General features: G+C 44.2%; 2 protein-coding genes and 1 long non-coding RNA gene across 3 annotated transcripts; 2 read left to right on the forward strand and 1 right to left on the reverse strand.

Annotated features, from left to right (window-relative positions):
- Positions 1 to 847: 847 nt before the first annotated feature.
- Positions 848 to 3,849, reverse strand: LOC135373114 (uncharacterized). Its single transcript, XR_010416287.1, has 3 exons — positions 3,400 to 3,849; positions 2,983 to 3,181; positions 848 to 1,541 (listed from the first exon to the last, which is right to left on the reverse strand). It is a non-coding gene; the product is annotated as an uncharacterized LOC135373114 (long non-coding RNA).
- On the forward strand, positions 3,393 to 8,227 carry LOC135373112 (uncharacterized). The gene is made up of 9 exons (XM_064606385.1): positions 3,393 to 4,187; positions 4,921 to 5,778; positions 6,228 to 6,264; positions 6,548 to 6,637; positions 6,850 to 7,011; positions 7,066 to 7,300; positions 7,794 to 7,859; positions 7,926 to 7,982; positions 8,044 to 8,227. The coding sequence occupies exons 2-9, from the start codon at positions 5,461 to 5,463 to the stop codon at positions 8,225 to 8,227; spliced, it is 1,149 nt and encodes a 382-aa protein (XP_064462455.1). The 5' UTR covers positions 3,393 to 4,187; positions 4,921 to 5,460.
- Positions 8,228 to 8,294: 67 nt separating this feature from the next.
- On the forward strand, positions 8,295 to 11,877 carry LOC135373111 (uncharacterized). The gene is made up of 8 exons (XM_064606384.1): positions 8,295 to 8,405; positions 8,582 to 8,746; positions 8,850 to 9,036; positions 9,105 to 9,350; positions 10,304 to 10,475; positions 10,537 to 10,679; positions 11,006 to 11,153; positions 11,303 to 11,877. Exons 1-8 carry the CDS (start codon positions 8,295 to 8,297, stop codon positions 11,313 to 11,315), a joined length of 1,185 nt encoding a protein of 394 aa, XP_064462454.1. The 3' UTR covers positions 11,316 to 11,877.
- The last annotated feature ends 1,044 nt before the right edge of the window (positions 11,878 to 12,921 follow it).

Below are 12,921 nucleotides of genomic sequence, written 5' to 3' on the forward strand. Positions count from 1 at the left end.
TTGGGTCAGGTTTGTGCCATTCTAGTTTCTAGTTATAGTCCTAGTGACTATAACTAGAAACTAGAATGGCACAAACCTGACCCAAACGCACAATACTTTCGTCGCAACGCTCTGACTGTATGATATAGTTAGCGGATACAATCTCTAGTGTGCATTGTATGTGAAAATGGTCACCCATGTAATGTAAACTCAGTCCAGATTTACATGGTTGGCTAGCCTACCTTGCTGCACGTGCCACAGATTGACGTCATGACCTGAGCATCATTTTCGGTGGGATACTTGTTACGTCACCTTTAAGCACACCTTTAAGTCCTGTTAATTTAACGAAATACCATTCCAAACCATTCCATACGAAACCAAATGTGAAAACGAAAAACCATTCCATAACCAAATTCCATACCAGTGAGTAGAACTGGTTTGTAGAAACAAGCTCGGTTGTCACATTGTTTGCCTTCAGAGCATTAGTCCATATCGCATGCAGTAACGTGTCCCAGTTTATTCTGGAGAGACCGCAATGGATGACATTCCCCTGCTTCTTCAATAAGTTGTCAACTTTGTTTGGTGAGCGGGATTGACTCAGTCTGTAGACGCCATAAGAGAGCCATCCATTGATAAATAAGGCTTGAAGCTTCTTGTGTACCGTTATCATTTTTCGAGCTGCACCGCTGGAGCTGCTGCTAGGACATTAACTGCTTGTGCATCATGCACAGCAGCAAGCTGCACCTCCTCGTCACCAAGCTCATTCACAGTCTTATGTTGTATTCTGTTTTTTAAACATGTGGTCAATAAACATTTGATTGATTGATTATCCCATGATGAACGCAATGCACACGACGACAGATTCTTAAACAAAAATATTTTAATCAATACCAATACATTTTGAAGGAAGAAACTTCAATAGCGAAGGAAATGAGAACACGTAACACAATTATCCCTACTTGCAACTTCCACTTGTTCAAGAAGAAAGGTTTTGCCCCAATTTCTTTCTTTCCTCAACACGAAGGCTGAGTAAATGTCAGCACAACAACTGTGACAGTCAGCAAGATGTTGACAAAGCTCAGAATTGATAACAGCCAGATTAACGTTGAAATTATTTTGCATGAATCTTGTGTTCAGACAATAAACAGTCCGAGAGTGTAAGAACGAACTGACATCCTACATTACATTATGTAATTTAAAACAATGCGCTTTGATAAATATTGTGTATATTAGGAATGAGTACTAATAAATACTGTGTACAATATAGTAATAAATAAACATTGGATATACTTGTGTGACTACACTGGCTTAAACATGTGCAACACAAACAAGCACTGGTAGCTTATCACGAAATGGGAGAAATACACAGGAGACAAGGATGCGAGCACTCCTTACTGACAGTCTGACCGAGGCTCTTGATCGGCACTTTGTGTTTTCACTGGAGCTTGTTTCGCTTTTCAGTGTTGATTGCTGCCGTGCTGCAGTTGTCGCTGGAAGAATAGCTACTTGGTGTATTGTGGTGACTCATTCAGCTCCTCACTTGTGCCGATACGTTATGTTGCCTACAGAAGGGCATAAAGAGGGCACATAAAATGATGAAAATACCAGCTAAATGGTTACAATTCTCTAATGTAACATCACTACAGCACAAATGCACTTTGACAGAGTTTTAAATTTAGCATGCCAGTTCAGAACAAAATGGACAGTGACAGCCAGTGGCTTCACCCAATGTGGCTCTTTGTGTCACACCCCCAATAATGGAAACCTTCCCATACCAGATCATATGTGATGCGTAATAATATAGCACAAGCTAAAAAAAAAAGAAAAAGAAACTGATGGCAGAGGGCTCCTCATCTCGCCACAGAGAAATAGAGGTATGATGTGCCACGCTCTTCAACTGTCCCATGTAGAAATGCATATGTGCATACGTGCAGTTTTGAAAAGCAGAGTTTGGCTATTGTGGCATGCTGCAATGACGAATAAGGAATACCTTAGTGTGCACACATGCCAACTTCCAATTTGCATACGAACTACCAATAGGGAATGTGAATTTTCATGTGCAGAATTTTTATCGAAGAGTTACATATTCATGCAGTTTGAAGCTATGCAAAACCTTCTATACTGCAGTATAGCTTAAATACATTTTTAATTGCTCTGGCTTTTTTACACTTTCTTTCCATGTGCTCAGAATGAGCACCAAGGTCCCAAGTGCCTCAGGAGCGATAAAGGGGGCAGCTCTAATGATAAAGATTCCTCAGAATCATGTCTACACCATAGGTTTTCGGGAACTGTACATAGTGACTAGCTAATTCTTTTGAACTTGCAGGATTCTTTCTAATGGTTTAACGGATCATGTTAAAAATTATATGCACAAAGTGCAGTCCCCTTTCAACGAATGTGCGTTTAAAGCAGAAAATTGACATACTTGACTGTTCTGTAGCTATGTTATTGTGATAATTCTGCATGTGCTGAGTGCAAGTACCTGCATTTTGCTTCCTCATCATTGGGAATTAGTAAAACACATGCCCATGTGTCGTTCCGGGGTGCACTATGATGTGCAGTGCAAACAATGTCGCTATGTGCAAGTGATCCACATACAGCAATAATTAGACATACTTTATCCAAATTTCTAAGTATCCTATGTAATGTATATCGACCTGCTTATATAGCGGACAATATAGGGTGCTACCAAGGATTTAAAAACTCAGTCAATGTGCACGGTATGACAGGTGCTAACTATGCAAGGTTTCAGGGAAACTCTTGGGAAACATTTCACTATAAACTGTACATGAGCTCCCAGAGGTGAAATCAGCAGAGCGCTCTGAGCACCTTGACAAATTACCACAAAGGAATAATTCAAAGAAACAAAAACAAATCTAGATGTCATGGTGCTAGCAGCAACTGACATGCCCGCTAATTTGCTTCTTTGGACGCACATTACATTAGCAGCAGAACCGCACATACATGTTAAAACTGATATTGGAGTGCACATTCTCCTCATACCTATTCCACTGTCGTTGGCGTGAAATTCGTGTCCGGGTTCGAGTTTCTTGTGTCTTTCGGGATTCCGGCTGCGAGTAACACCATGTTTATGAAACGGGCGTCGGGCGAAGCGTAGACTGATCGCTGCCGTCTCCGGGCCTTTTGCGTCGACATTTCACTCCTCGAAAGCAAACGCCAAACACAAGCGTTATCCACTTGACTAGAAAAACAACCATTGCATTGTACTAACATTTGGGCAGTTCGTACATAGCAGACAAGTTTTGCGGCGCGAGAACAGCACAAACAAACAAGACGCACAAAACTGCGCCGATCATGATTTCACGATAACCCGGTGACGCCGCTATCGGCGTCGTGCTGTTCTTGCGACGCAAAACTTAGCTCGATGAGTTGAAGCACTGATAGTAAACAGGTACTCACCTTCTGCGAAATGTATTTCATGCTAATCGACCACCAAAGTCGACAGATCGGATGAGGTCGGCGAAGCTCCACACCGAAAGAACTCGCCATTTTCAATGATGCCCAATGTTGTTGACACTCAAACACGTAAAAAGCAACATATTCTTTGATGAATATCAAGAAATTTATTTGATTTCTCCAAAATCCCATGAGCTGTTTTTCGACAGTGTCCAAATACACGTTCAAGTGTTTGAAAACAAGCTTTCAAACACAACCGAAGCGCACTTTTGTATCACGGCACGGTCACACTGGTTATACACGCGTGTCTTTGAACATGTTCTGACGGCGTTTTCGCAGTGTGACCACAGCTGTTGAGCCATACATGTATGGGGGATGTTTGTCAGGCATTTTCGTCAAACATGTTTGAGGGAATGTTCGTGTTTGGTGTTTTATGTTTAACCAGTGTGACTGCAGCCTTACGGTAATAGTATTATAATACAAAGTATTACTATTACTGCCCACCCCTGGTTGTAAACAAAAAATATTTACGACGCGCGCATGGGTCTTGTATAAACTAATAGTTTATTCATAATTCAAGGAAAAGCTATCTGTTGCACCACTATCTACCACCTAAGTACGTTTCCGTATCCTCCTCAACTGCGCATGTGTAGGGTTCTTCGTTTTCGGGTTAAACCACTGATGTATAAAGGCTGGATCGCGTATGGGAGAGGGGCTCGTGGGAGACGCATTCGGGCCGCCATGTTGGTGGGCCCTAAAACGCTGTGTGCCCATTGGAAACAACAGAGATTGTGAGTATTTATTGCGCTACAGGCGTTGATCATTGTTTGTCGTCACGCGATTTTGTAAGGTGCCAGTATACTGATGTATCCTAACAGTGTTTCGCAGGTGCCCTGCTTTTCGATTCTTAATAACGTTATGTTTTGCATTCCGAAACCAGACTGGGCATTGAAATATGATACCCTCATGTTTTAAGCGTCGACAGAATTTACAAGGGAAAATGTCGAGCGGTGGTAACGATGACTTGAGAAATGATACCGTCAGGTTATAAGAAGATCGGGACGTGACTGAACAGAAATGATACCCGTCAGGTTTTAAGCGTCGACGGAATTTACAAGGGAAAATGTCGAGCGGTGGTAACGATAATTGAGAAATGATACTGTCAGGTTATAAGAAGATCGGGACGTGACTGAACAGAAATTATACCCGTCAGGTTTTAAGCGTCGACGGAATTTACAAGGGAAAATGTCGAGCGGTGGTTACGAATCGTCTGTTTAAATGTCTAAAAACTCATTTGTTATTCATACTACATTAAGTGGGAATTGGCTTCCCTCATCAGTGTCTATCATTGCCTGTGCTAAGAATTTTAGTGCTGTATTACCCAACCATCTTCCTTTTTTGCATGTGTGATTATATGCAGTTTGTGTCTCTGTTTTGTTAAAAAAAAACTTTGTATCCCATTCGCAGCTGCAGTGTTATGTGCCTTGAGTGTATTACAAATAAACAGACAAATTTCATTTCCAGGTGCAACTACTGGTGGGAGTACAACACTTGACTGTAAAAGGCATTCACAACGGAACTCGGAGAAGGAGTTGTTACACTAATGGCACTGTGCAGAAAGGCAATGGCACTGAAGATGATATAATTGGACATTTTTTGGGTTTGTTTTCTCTTTCTACATGCATATCGTTCTGAAGAATAAAGTATCACATTATTATTTTAAAGGGATAGTCGCATCCGGAAGCGTGTTCAGGAAATGTTATGGTCATGTTCCCTGTCGTTCATAATGTACGCCGGCAAATTTTCTCCGCGCAAATCCACTTGGTTCACTCAGAAACGATTTTTAAATGTTCGCGCTTCCGGCGCGCACGGCAATCCCCGCAAGGCGCCGACACTGGATGACGTCACCCGGATAAACCAACCAAAAGGAGGCGCTTCCTTTCCGCCGAGTTCGGTGTGTGTCTGAGCGTGCGTCTGACCCTTTTTCTTGTTGTCTTGTCGCATTTGCTTTGAAGTACTTTGAACCACAGCGTGTGCCCTAAGATTTCACGCCGTTGACGTGCGATGTCACAGCCAGGAAACCGGTGCTACGTGCCCGGGTGCACAAATACTTACAACGCGAATCCTGAGCTTACATTTCACCGACCTCGCAATGGCGAGACGAAACGAAAGTGGGAGGCAGCGATCGCCAGCCATTGCTGTGGTGTGGCCCAAGGACTGAATGTTTCACGCGTCTGTTCGTGTCATTTCGCCGACGACGCCTATTTTGATGACGATGTATTGCAAGTTCGGCTCGGGCTACAGCAGAAACGAAAGCGGCTGAAGATTGACGCCGTGCCTACCATATTCGATCGGGAACAAGGGCAGGAACCAGTAACGGAGGTAAGTGACAATCCTGCGTGGTCACAGCTACGCTGCGATGAAAAATATCAGTTGTCACAGTAAAGATCATCGCGAACACCGGCTGGCCTCGCCGCCGATTGTAACGTCACAGTCACACCGGCTACTAATGTACAAAAACTATTACAATGATTGCAGCATCCTGACGCAATAGTACGCGTACTCTCGAAAAAAAAAAAGGATTGGTGTGTTGCTGCTGCTGTGCTAATGGTCGCCTGTATTCTTAGCTATGAAACGTAACACTCTCACATGACAGCGTTATTCTAATGTTATTGCAGCTAGTGGATGTTTCTACAGTTCATAGTGTAAGCCTGATGGCAGCATTCAGGGATGTGAAAACACCGCAATCTGTGTTTGGCTACGTCCGAGACACAGCACGTTGCATCAGTATTCTACTGCAGCCTTGTTGCTAATTTCTGGCTCTATTTCAGGCGGCAGCAAGCACGTCAACGGGATCAACTGGATTTGGTATGTTTTGTCAAGCCACGAAAAAATTGCAATTCTTTTTGCACGTCCCACAAAATAATGGTTATGTACGGGCCCTGAAAATTGTCGAGTTCTGTGAAAGGAATCTTGTGTGATGTGGCTGCCAGTGTTTATAACGTAATGTGGACAGGAAAATAACTGTGCCAGTGGAACAGGGACCGCAAAGGGGAAGATTTATTTTCATAGTCATTTTTATGTTAGTTATTGTACCCGCTAGGCCCACAACATATTCTTTTGAGTGTTAACACTCAAGGCCATATTTCAGATGTGGAGGTCATGGCTGAAGCAAGTGCTGGGGACCCACTTCCCACTTCAAGGCGCATCTCACAAAGGGATTATCCAGAAGGCTGTATATGTAAACATCTATCACTGCAGTTCACTGTGCCGTAACGGGGATGCCACTAGGAGATTGGTGCACATCTTTTCTCTAATCTAATCTAATCCTTTTTCTTTATTTTTTTTTATTGCGGCATGTGGGAGAGTAAAAAGGGAAAATATGGCACAAAGAAAAATTGGTATTTTTGACAGCTGCATACATATCTTCTCCCTGTTGCCCATGTCTTGCAGCCATTATACTGGATGGACTACTACTGGAACCTCTGGTGCCGTACCAAACAGTCAGCCAGTACGGGTTTCTCTATACCTTAGTTCCAGTTGATCGTGAGGAAGCCGTAAAGAAGGATGTGAGGCACATGGGAACACAAACAGCTGTTCCTTTGTGTACATTAGGTACTGAGAAAGAACAGTTATTGTGTAAAGGTTGAAACGTGTATTTGTACACAGGCACTCAGACAGAGTTTGTTGCGTCGAGCACAACTGTGCAGACTGAGCTTAGCCTTCCTCCACAAACTTCCTTGGCACTGGCTGAAGGTGTCCCAGGGGACATGAGAGGCAGCGAAACTGCATCGCAGTCTACGTACCAATATTTCGATACTGGTGTGCAAAGGGCCTCAACTCCAGAGCCAGGTACTGCGCCAGATGTAGTGCCAGAACTCGATACCACGTTTGGATCGACAAGGTACGTGACTCTGATGTGCGGTTTTACAGACACCTCTAGTACCGTAGGTACCTTTAGCGTCCTGCATACAGAGGGTTTAGACAGAGTAATGGAAGCAACTGGAAATTCATTGCGTTATATTTATTGCTGAAGAAATGAAATGTTGCCTTGTGATCACAGTCCGTAATCATTAGGTCTCTTACAGAAGGCCATTTCATTACTTCAGGTAGAAGATGAGACAAAGAATTTTCAGTCGTTTATGTAGTGAACTCCCTTGAAGTTAAAAATGGATAAATTGAAATGTATGCTTCACTCAAACACACAGTGGTTTCCCTGGTATACTTACTGTGTTGTAAAATACATTCAATGGCTCAAATTACTGCTTAGCTCAAGCAAGCTCTAATGGATACTGGGCGGGGTGAAGTTACTGATAGTTTACTGTAATTTCTTAGTGTAACCCACATACATCACCCTAAATATCATTCACAGGCATGATTTAATCTTTTACATGCAGCATCCCTGACCCACATGATGCTACACTTCATACGTCGGACGTGGTGGAAAGTTCTGACGATGAAGAGTGAGTTGAATATTCTTAGTGCTGTGATAATGGAAAGAGTTGCATTGCAAACTCTGCCTTCTGCAGTGATGAACTCGGCAGCCCTCCAGGGTCCCATCATTCAAGACCATATATACATCAACTGTGAGTCCGTGGCCATGGGCAAAGAAACAACACCTCATATGTGCATGTCTCCTCCTTTTAGGGAGGAAGGTGAACGCCTCTTTCTTGTTGCCGAGTCTAGTCTGCGAGAGCTCCTGTCGGAATTCTTGTGCTGTGGTGTCAGTGAGCTTACCACCACGATAAAGCCAAGAGGGACATGGGTACAAGCTACGACAACGTGCAGCTGCGGCAACGTGCAGCTGCGGCAGGAAGCGAATCTGGTCTAGTCAACCCTGGGTCGGAAGCAGACCTTTGGGCAACGTGCTGCTGTGTACGGCCATACTGTTTTCTGGGATGAACGTGGCAAAGGCTCTTCGCATGTTTGAAATGTTGAGGGTGCCAGCACTGTCCAAGTCACAGTATTACAGGACCCAGAAGGAGTACCTCATTCCCGCTGTCAGTTATGTAAGTATGCCATCTGCATGAAACAGCCAGTACAAACTCAGCACTACTGCACATAAAAGGCAATATTGTATTGCCCATATTTTGCCCTCTTGATGAGGAGCCACAAGAATGAAAGAACTTGGTTATCGAGTCCCCTTCTAATGGACAGTATACTGCTTTTTCCGCAATAATCCAAGGTTTATCAGACTAGACAGAAGGAACTCCTTGGACAGCTGCAGCCACGTCCCCTAACCATTGCCGGAGATGGGAGATGTGATTCTCCTGGACACACTGCCCTCTATGGAACCTACACCCTGCTCGAGACCACTGCCAACCGCATAATACACTTTGAATTGGTCAAGGTACTGTCTTCAGTTTTTGCTTTGCTCCTCACTGTTTCAGAGGAACTTTGGAGAAGGCTAACATCTACCACATGCTTGCTGTTTTGCTTATGTTTTTGTACAGGCAACCGAGGTATCGAGCAGTAATGCCATGGAGAAGCATGGGTTACAGAGGTGCCTGGCATTCCTTGAATGGAATGATATGGTCGTAGACACCCTTATTACAGACAGACACACTGGAATCAAGGCGATGATGAGGGACTGCTGCCCCCAGATAAAACATCGCTTTGATGTGTGGCACGTCGTCAAAGGTGCCTATACCAAGTGCATACTGTTATGGTTTTCCTGGGGATAATGACAACGAAATTGATGTTCCCAGGGGTAAAGAAGAAGCTATTGGCACTTGGCCGCTCTGCAAGCCATCAAGTGGTGAACTTGTGGGTTGATAGCCTCGTTCGCCATGCCTACTGGTGCCCAAAGACGAGTGGAGGAGACGGCGACCTATGTCTTGCAAAGTGGATGTCGGCCCTCAACCACATTGTGGACGTCCATGAGCATGATGATCCCGTCTACCCAGTTTGCTACCATGGTGCGACCTCGGAACCCCGTGAGTGGTTGAAGGAAGGTAAGCATTTCACATTGGCATCCACGTCTTTTGGAGCAAAATTTTCCTTCTTCATTTTTTTTTTCTCTCTACGTGAATACGCCTTTGCTGTCAATATGAGGGGGCAAACTGGCCATCTTGCAACATGATTTTGTCGACTTGACTACTGGACAGAGGTCAACTGGAAAAGTTTCATTTGATAAAACAATGCTCATTCAATAAAACGATGGAGTGCTATGAACGACACGGGTTGTTCTTGCATGTCATGGCATGGAGAGGGGGCTCAACTGAAGTGGGTCCCAAAACTGTCTAAGTTTTGTTTTGCTCATGGGTTACATTTCAGTCAAGTGGATATTATATCGTGTAGAGCTACAGCAGAGAACCGCAATTAAAACTGGAGCACGGAACACAGACAACCGTGTTCCGTGCTCCGGTTTTAATTCAGTCATGTACCAACAGGCCCATTCTGCCATTTCGAGGAGAACAGCAAGTTGTGCACGTATGGATGAGTGCAGAAAAGTTATTCTGGATTGACGTTGGAAAAGCCTAGCTACAAAGGCGAAAGAATAGAATGAGAGCAAGCAGAAATCAGGTCGAAGTATAGTAAACTGTAGTGGCGGGCAGAAATGTTGGCTTCACCGTTTGAGAAACGAATCTCAGCTTGAGAAACCATTGGGGGCGCATGGGGATGGCAGAAGCGTAAAAAAGTAACACAGTACTAACGTCATGCAGTTCCAGTATGACCAGAAGATCACAAAGGGGAACAATACATGTTACTATGCTCATGAATGCATCTCGTGGGGAGACGTTTGCATTGATGCCCACAACTGGCATGCAAGCGTTGGTCATTGGCAGTGCACTCATAACATCCTTCAATAACATGATTCTCGTTACCATATATGGAACGTACATGTTCATGTACGTATTCATGTCAAACTCACGGTTGTGGCTTTCCTTCTCTGCTTCTTTTGCAGACAGTGAAACTTACAGGAAGGTCACAGACATTATTGCAGCACCTGCCCTCCTCAAGGACATCCCTCAGCTGTCCTCCCAAGACCAAACGTACGGTCTGGAAGCCTTCCACAGCGTCATGCTGCACTTCACGCCAAACACATTTTCGTTCCATGATGAGGGAATGCTAGCCAGGTATTAAATGCATGGGCGGGCCTTTCGAAGGAACATTGTAACATCATTATTCATGTTGTAGGACACAACTGGCCGTACTTCACTATAACGAAAATGCTGACCGTGCGCAATTGGAAAAAGAGGGGTCCAAGCAGTACCGCCTGAAGCCTTCAAAGGTTAAGAAGGCATGGCTTGTGGTACCTGTGAAGGAAGATGCAACGTACGGTATGTACCTGGCAGTGGTGCGCTGAACATGAGTGTACCCACGGTCATGAGTACAGGATGTCCATCTTTTTGCTGTAGATGAAAAACTTCACAGAGCGATAAAAGGGGTGTGCATGGTGCTTTTCTCGTGCCCGTGATAAAAAAAGAAAACAGCTGTCAACGTTGTTCTGTATCACCTGTTTCTATCAAAACTACCACAAAAATGGTGTTGGTTTTTTTTTTCATTGCTCTGTTCATGAACTGTTCATTCCCCATTAAAAACAGAAATAGAAACTTTATACGGCGATTGGCCTGTGAGATCATGTTGCAATTATCTCCTTCAACAGAATATGCGACGGCACTTACAGCAGAGGTGTTACGTCGCATCAAACAGAAACACAAAGAACCACCAGCAGTGGAAGCTCGCCCAGCACGGTCAGCCTCTTATGGTGAAAGGCCAACCTTGGAAGAAGCTATGGAACGTTTTCAATCAAGGTATGTGCATGCCCCAATTTTGTCTTAAAAGGTGGCATATGATTAGACTCTGAAGTTTTAGGGGTTTTTTTAAACCCGTAGTATGCTGTATGTGGTATGCCTTGGAGGAGCGTTGCACAAGACCTTGAAATTTGATTTTCTTATTTCAGGTTCCGGAAGTAAATGTGGCTCCCTACTGGCAATAAAATTTGACAGCCGACCAGGATGCACCAGCCTTGATTCCAGCAACAAAAACGGCCCTTTTCAGGGCCACCCAACTTTTGCCACAAGAGGCTTTGCCTGCGTGCAGATGACCCTTTCAGAGGAACATTATAGAATGATAGCCTTATTGATTTTTTATACACCAAGAACATGAAATAATATCTGTTCTTTCCTTTCTTTCAGGAGCATACACCTGCAACACCAGGGAACGTAACCACAGTGGCTGCCTACAAAATGTATCCTAACAAGGAATAAATGTCTAGGAAGAGGAAAACAAAGGAGAGACTTGCATAGCGTATTAGTACACCAGATATGGATCTGCCAACATGAACCCTCCGAACATCCCTGTGGCAGCGTACCTGTAACCGCCCAGACTTCACACCAAATTAATGTAGGACCACAGCACAACATAATAAAATAGCTTAGGTTTATTTGCCTCCCATACATAATGGGAGGCAAATAAACCTATGATATTTCGTTATTCCCACTCCGTCATACTCCACTGTACAATAAATCGATACAATTATAAGGTCATTCTTTATTCCCGTCACTACACCGCATTGACAATCTACAGAGAGTTCAAAATATTCCCACCTCGGCACTAACTTAGTCCAGTACAGTCTGGATTTGATGCCAGAGCTAATACTGCCACGTGTAGTAGTTTTTGCTGTACAGATGGGTAGACAGTCTGTTGACTGCAACTGGAGATACAAAGTGACAAGACAAAACATCCCCCACACTGGAATGACGAAAAGACTAAAATTGCTGCAAGACGAAAATTTTGCTGACATAGGCACACTTGGTGTAAGTGAGCCCTTGGTCATCCCCCTTCCCTCCCATCAGAGGTTTGCCACCCTTGCTTCAATGGTCCTAACGCTGATAGCCTTGATAGGACGTAGATGGGAACTCCCTCCTGATGGCTCGGACAACGCATCCAGGAACCTGTCGTCTGTTCCTTGGACCAAGGTATCCCCAGACCCATCTCGTGAATGACGAGTATGCCGTGAACCTCAGGCAGCTGGAAAGGACAAATCCACATGACATTTCTTTTTGTTTAGCAGTATATCTTGTGGGCATTTGCATACCTGCCAAATCTCTCACAGTGTTGGGAAGACAATGGCTAGAACAGAAGAACAGACACTATCCCAACCTTGGAGTTCAAAGCCTGTGCATTCCTTTCTTAGTTCCGGGGTCTCCCGCATTTTGAATGTGGAAGGTTGGCAGGTGTGCAACATAGTACAACAGAAAAATGGTCCGCCTCTTTCAGGATGAACCTGATTCCAACAGCTAACTCCCTCCCGAACCAGCTTCCCTGCAATTCCGGCAAAATCCAATTTCTCCCAAAATATATTACTCTTACATTCTTCAGTAACATGCTCCCCCCCCCCCCCCCCCCCCTTTATTGGCACCTCAAATGCTTCTGTTTTCAGACTTGTAAGACTATCCTTCAGAATTCCCACTGGATATCTGTCAATCAGGGTTTTGTGTTGCCAGTCAGGCCATGGCTAACTGGCATAATTGAGAGCATGTAGAGACTAGCTGAGGCGACTGTGTTGCTTCACTTTTC

This window comes from Ornithodoros turicata, unplaced genomic scaffold, assembly GCF_037126465.1.
Source record: "Ornithodoros turicata isolate Travis unplaced genomic scaffold, ASM3712646v1 Chromosome21, whole genome shotgun sequence".
NCBI classification, from domain to species: Eukaryota; Metazoa; Arthropoda; class Arachnida; order Ixodida; family Argasidae; genus Ornithodoros; species Ornithodoros turicata.

Coding starts and splice junctions, on each gene's coding strand:
- LOC135373112 (XM_064606385.1), top strand. CDS start 5,461: ATGTCACAGCCAGGAAACCGGTGCTACGTGCCCGGGTGCACAAATACT. Junction 7,301..7,793: donor ACCACGTTTGGATCGACAAG/GTACGTGACTCT, acceptor TTTTACATGCAG/CATCCCTGACCCACATGATG. Junction 7,860..7,925: donor GAAAGTTCTGACGATGAAGA/GTGAGTTGAATA, acceptor TGCCTTCTGCAG/TGATGAACTCGGCAGCCCTC.
- LOC135373111 (XM_064606384.1), top strand. CDS start 8,295: ATGAACGTGGCAAAGGCTCTTCGCATGTTTGAAATGTTGAGGGTGCCA. Junction 9,351..10,303: donor CCGTGAGTGGTTGAAGGAAG/GTAAGCATTTCA, acceptor CTTCTTTTGCAG/ACAGTGAAACTTACAGGAAG. Junction 10,476..10,536: donor GATGAGGGAATGCTAGCCAG/GTATTAAATGCA, acceptor TTCATGTTGTAG/GACACAACTGGCCGTACTTC.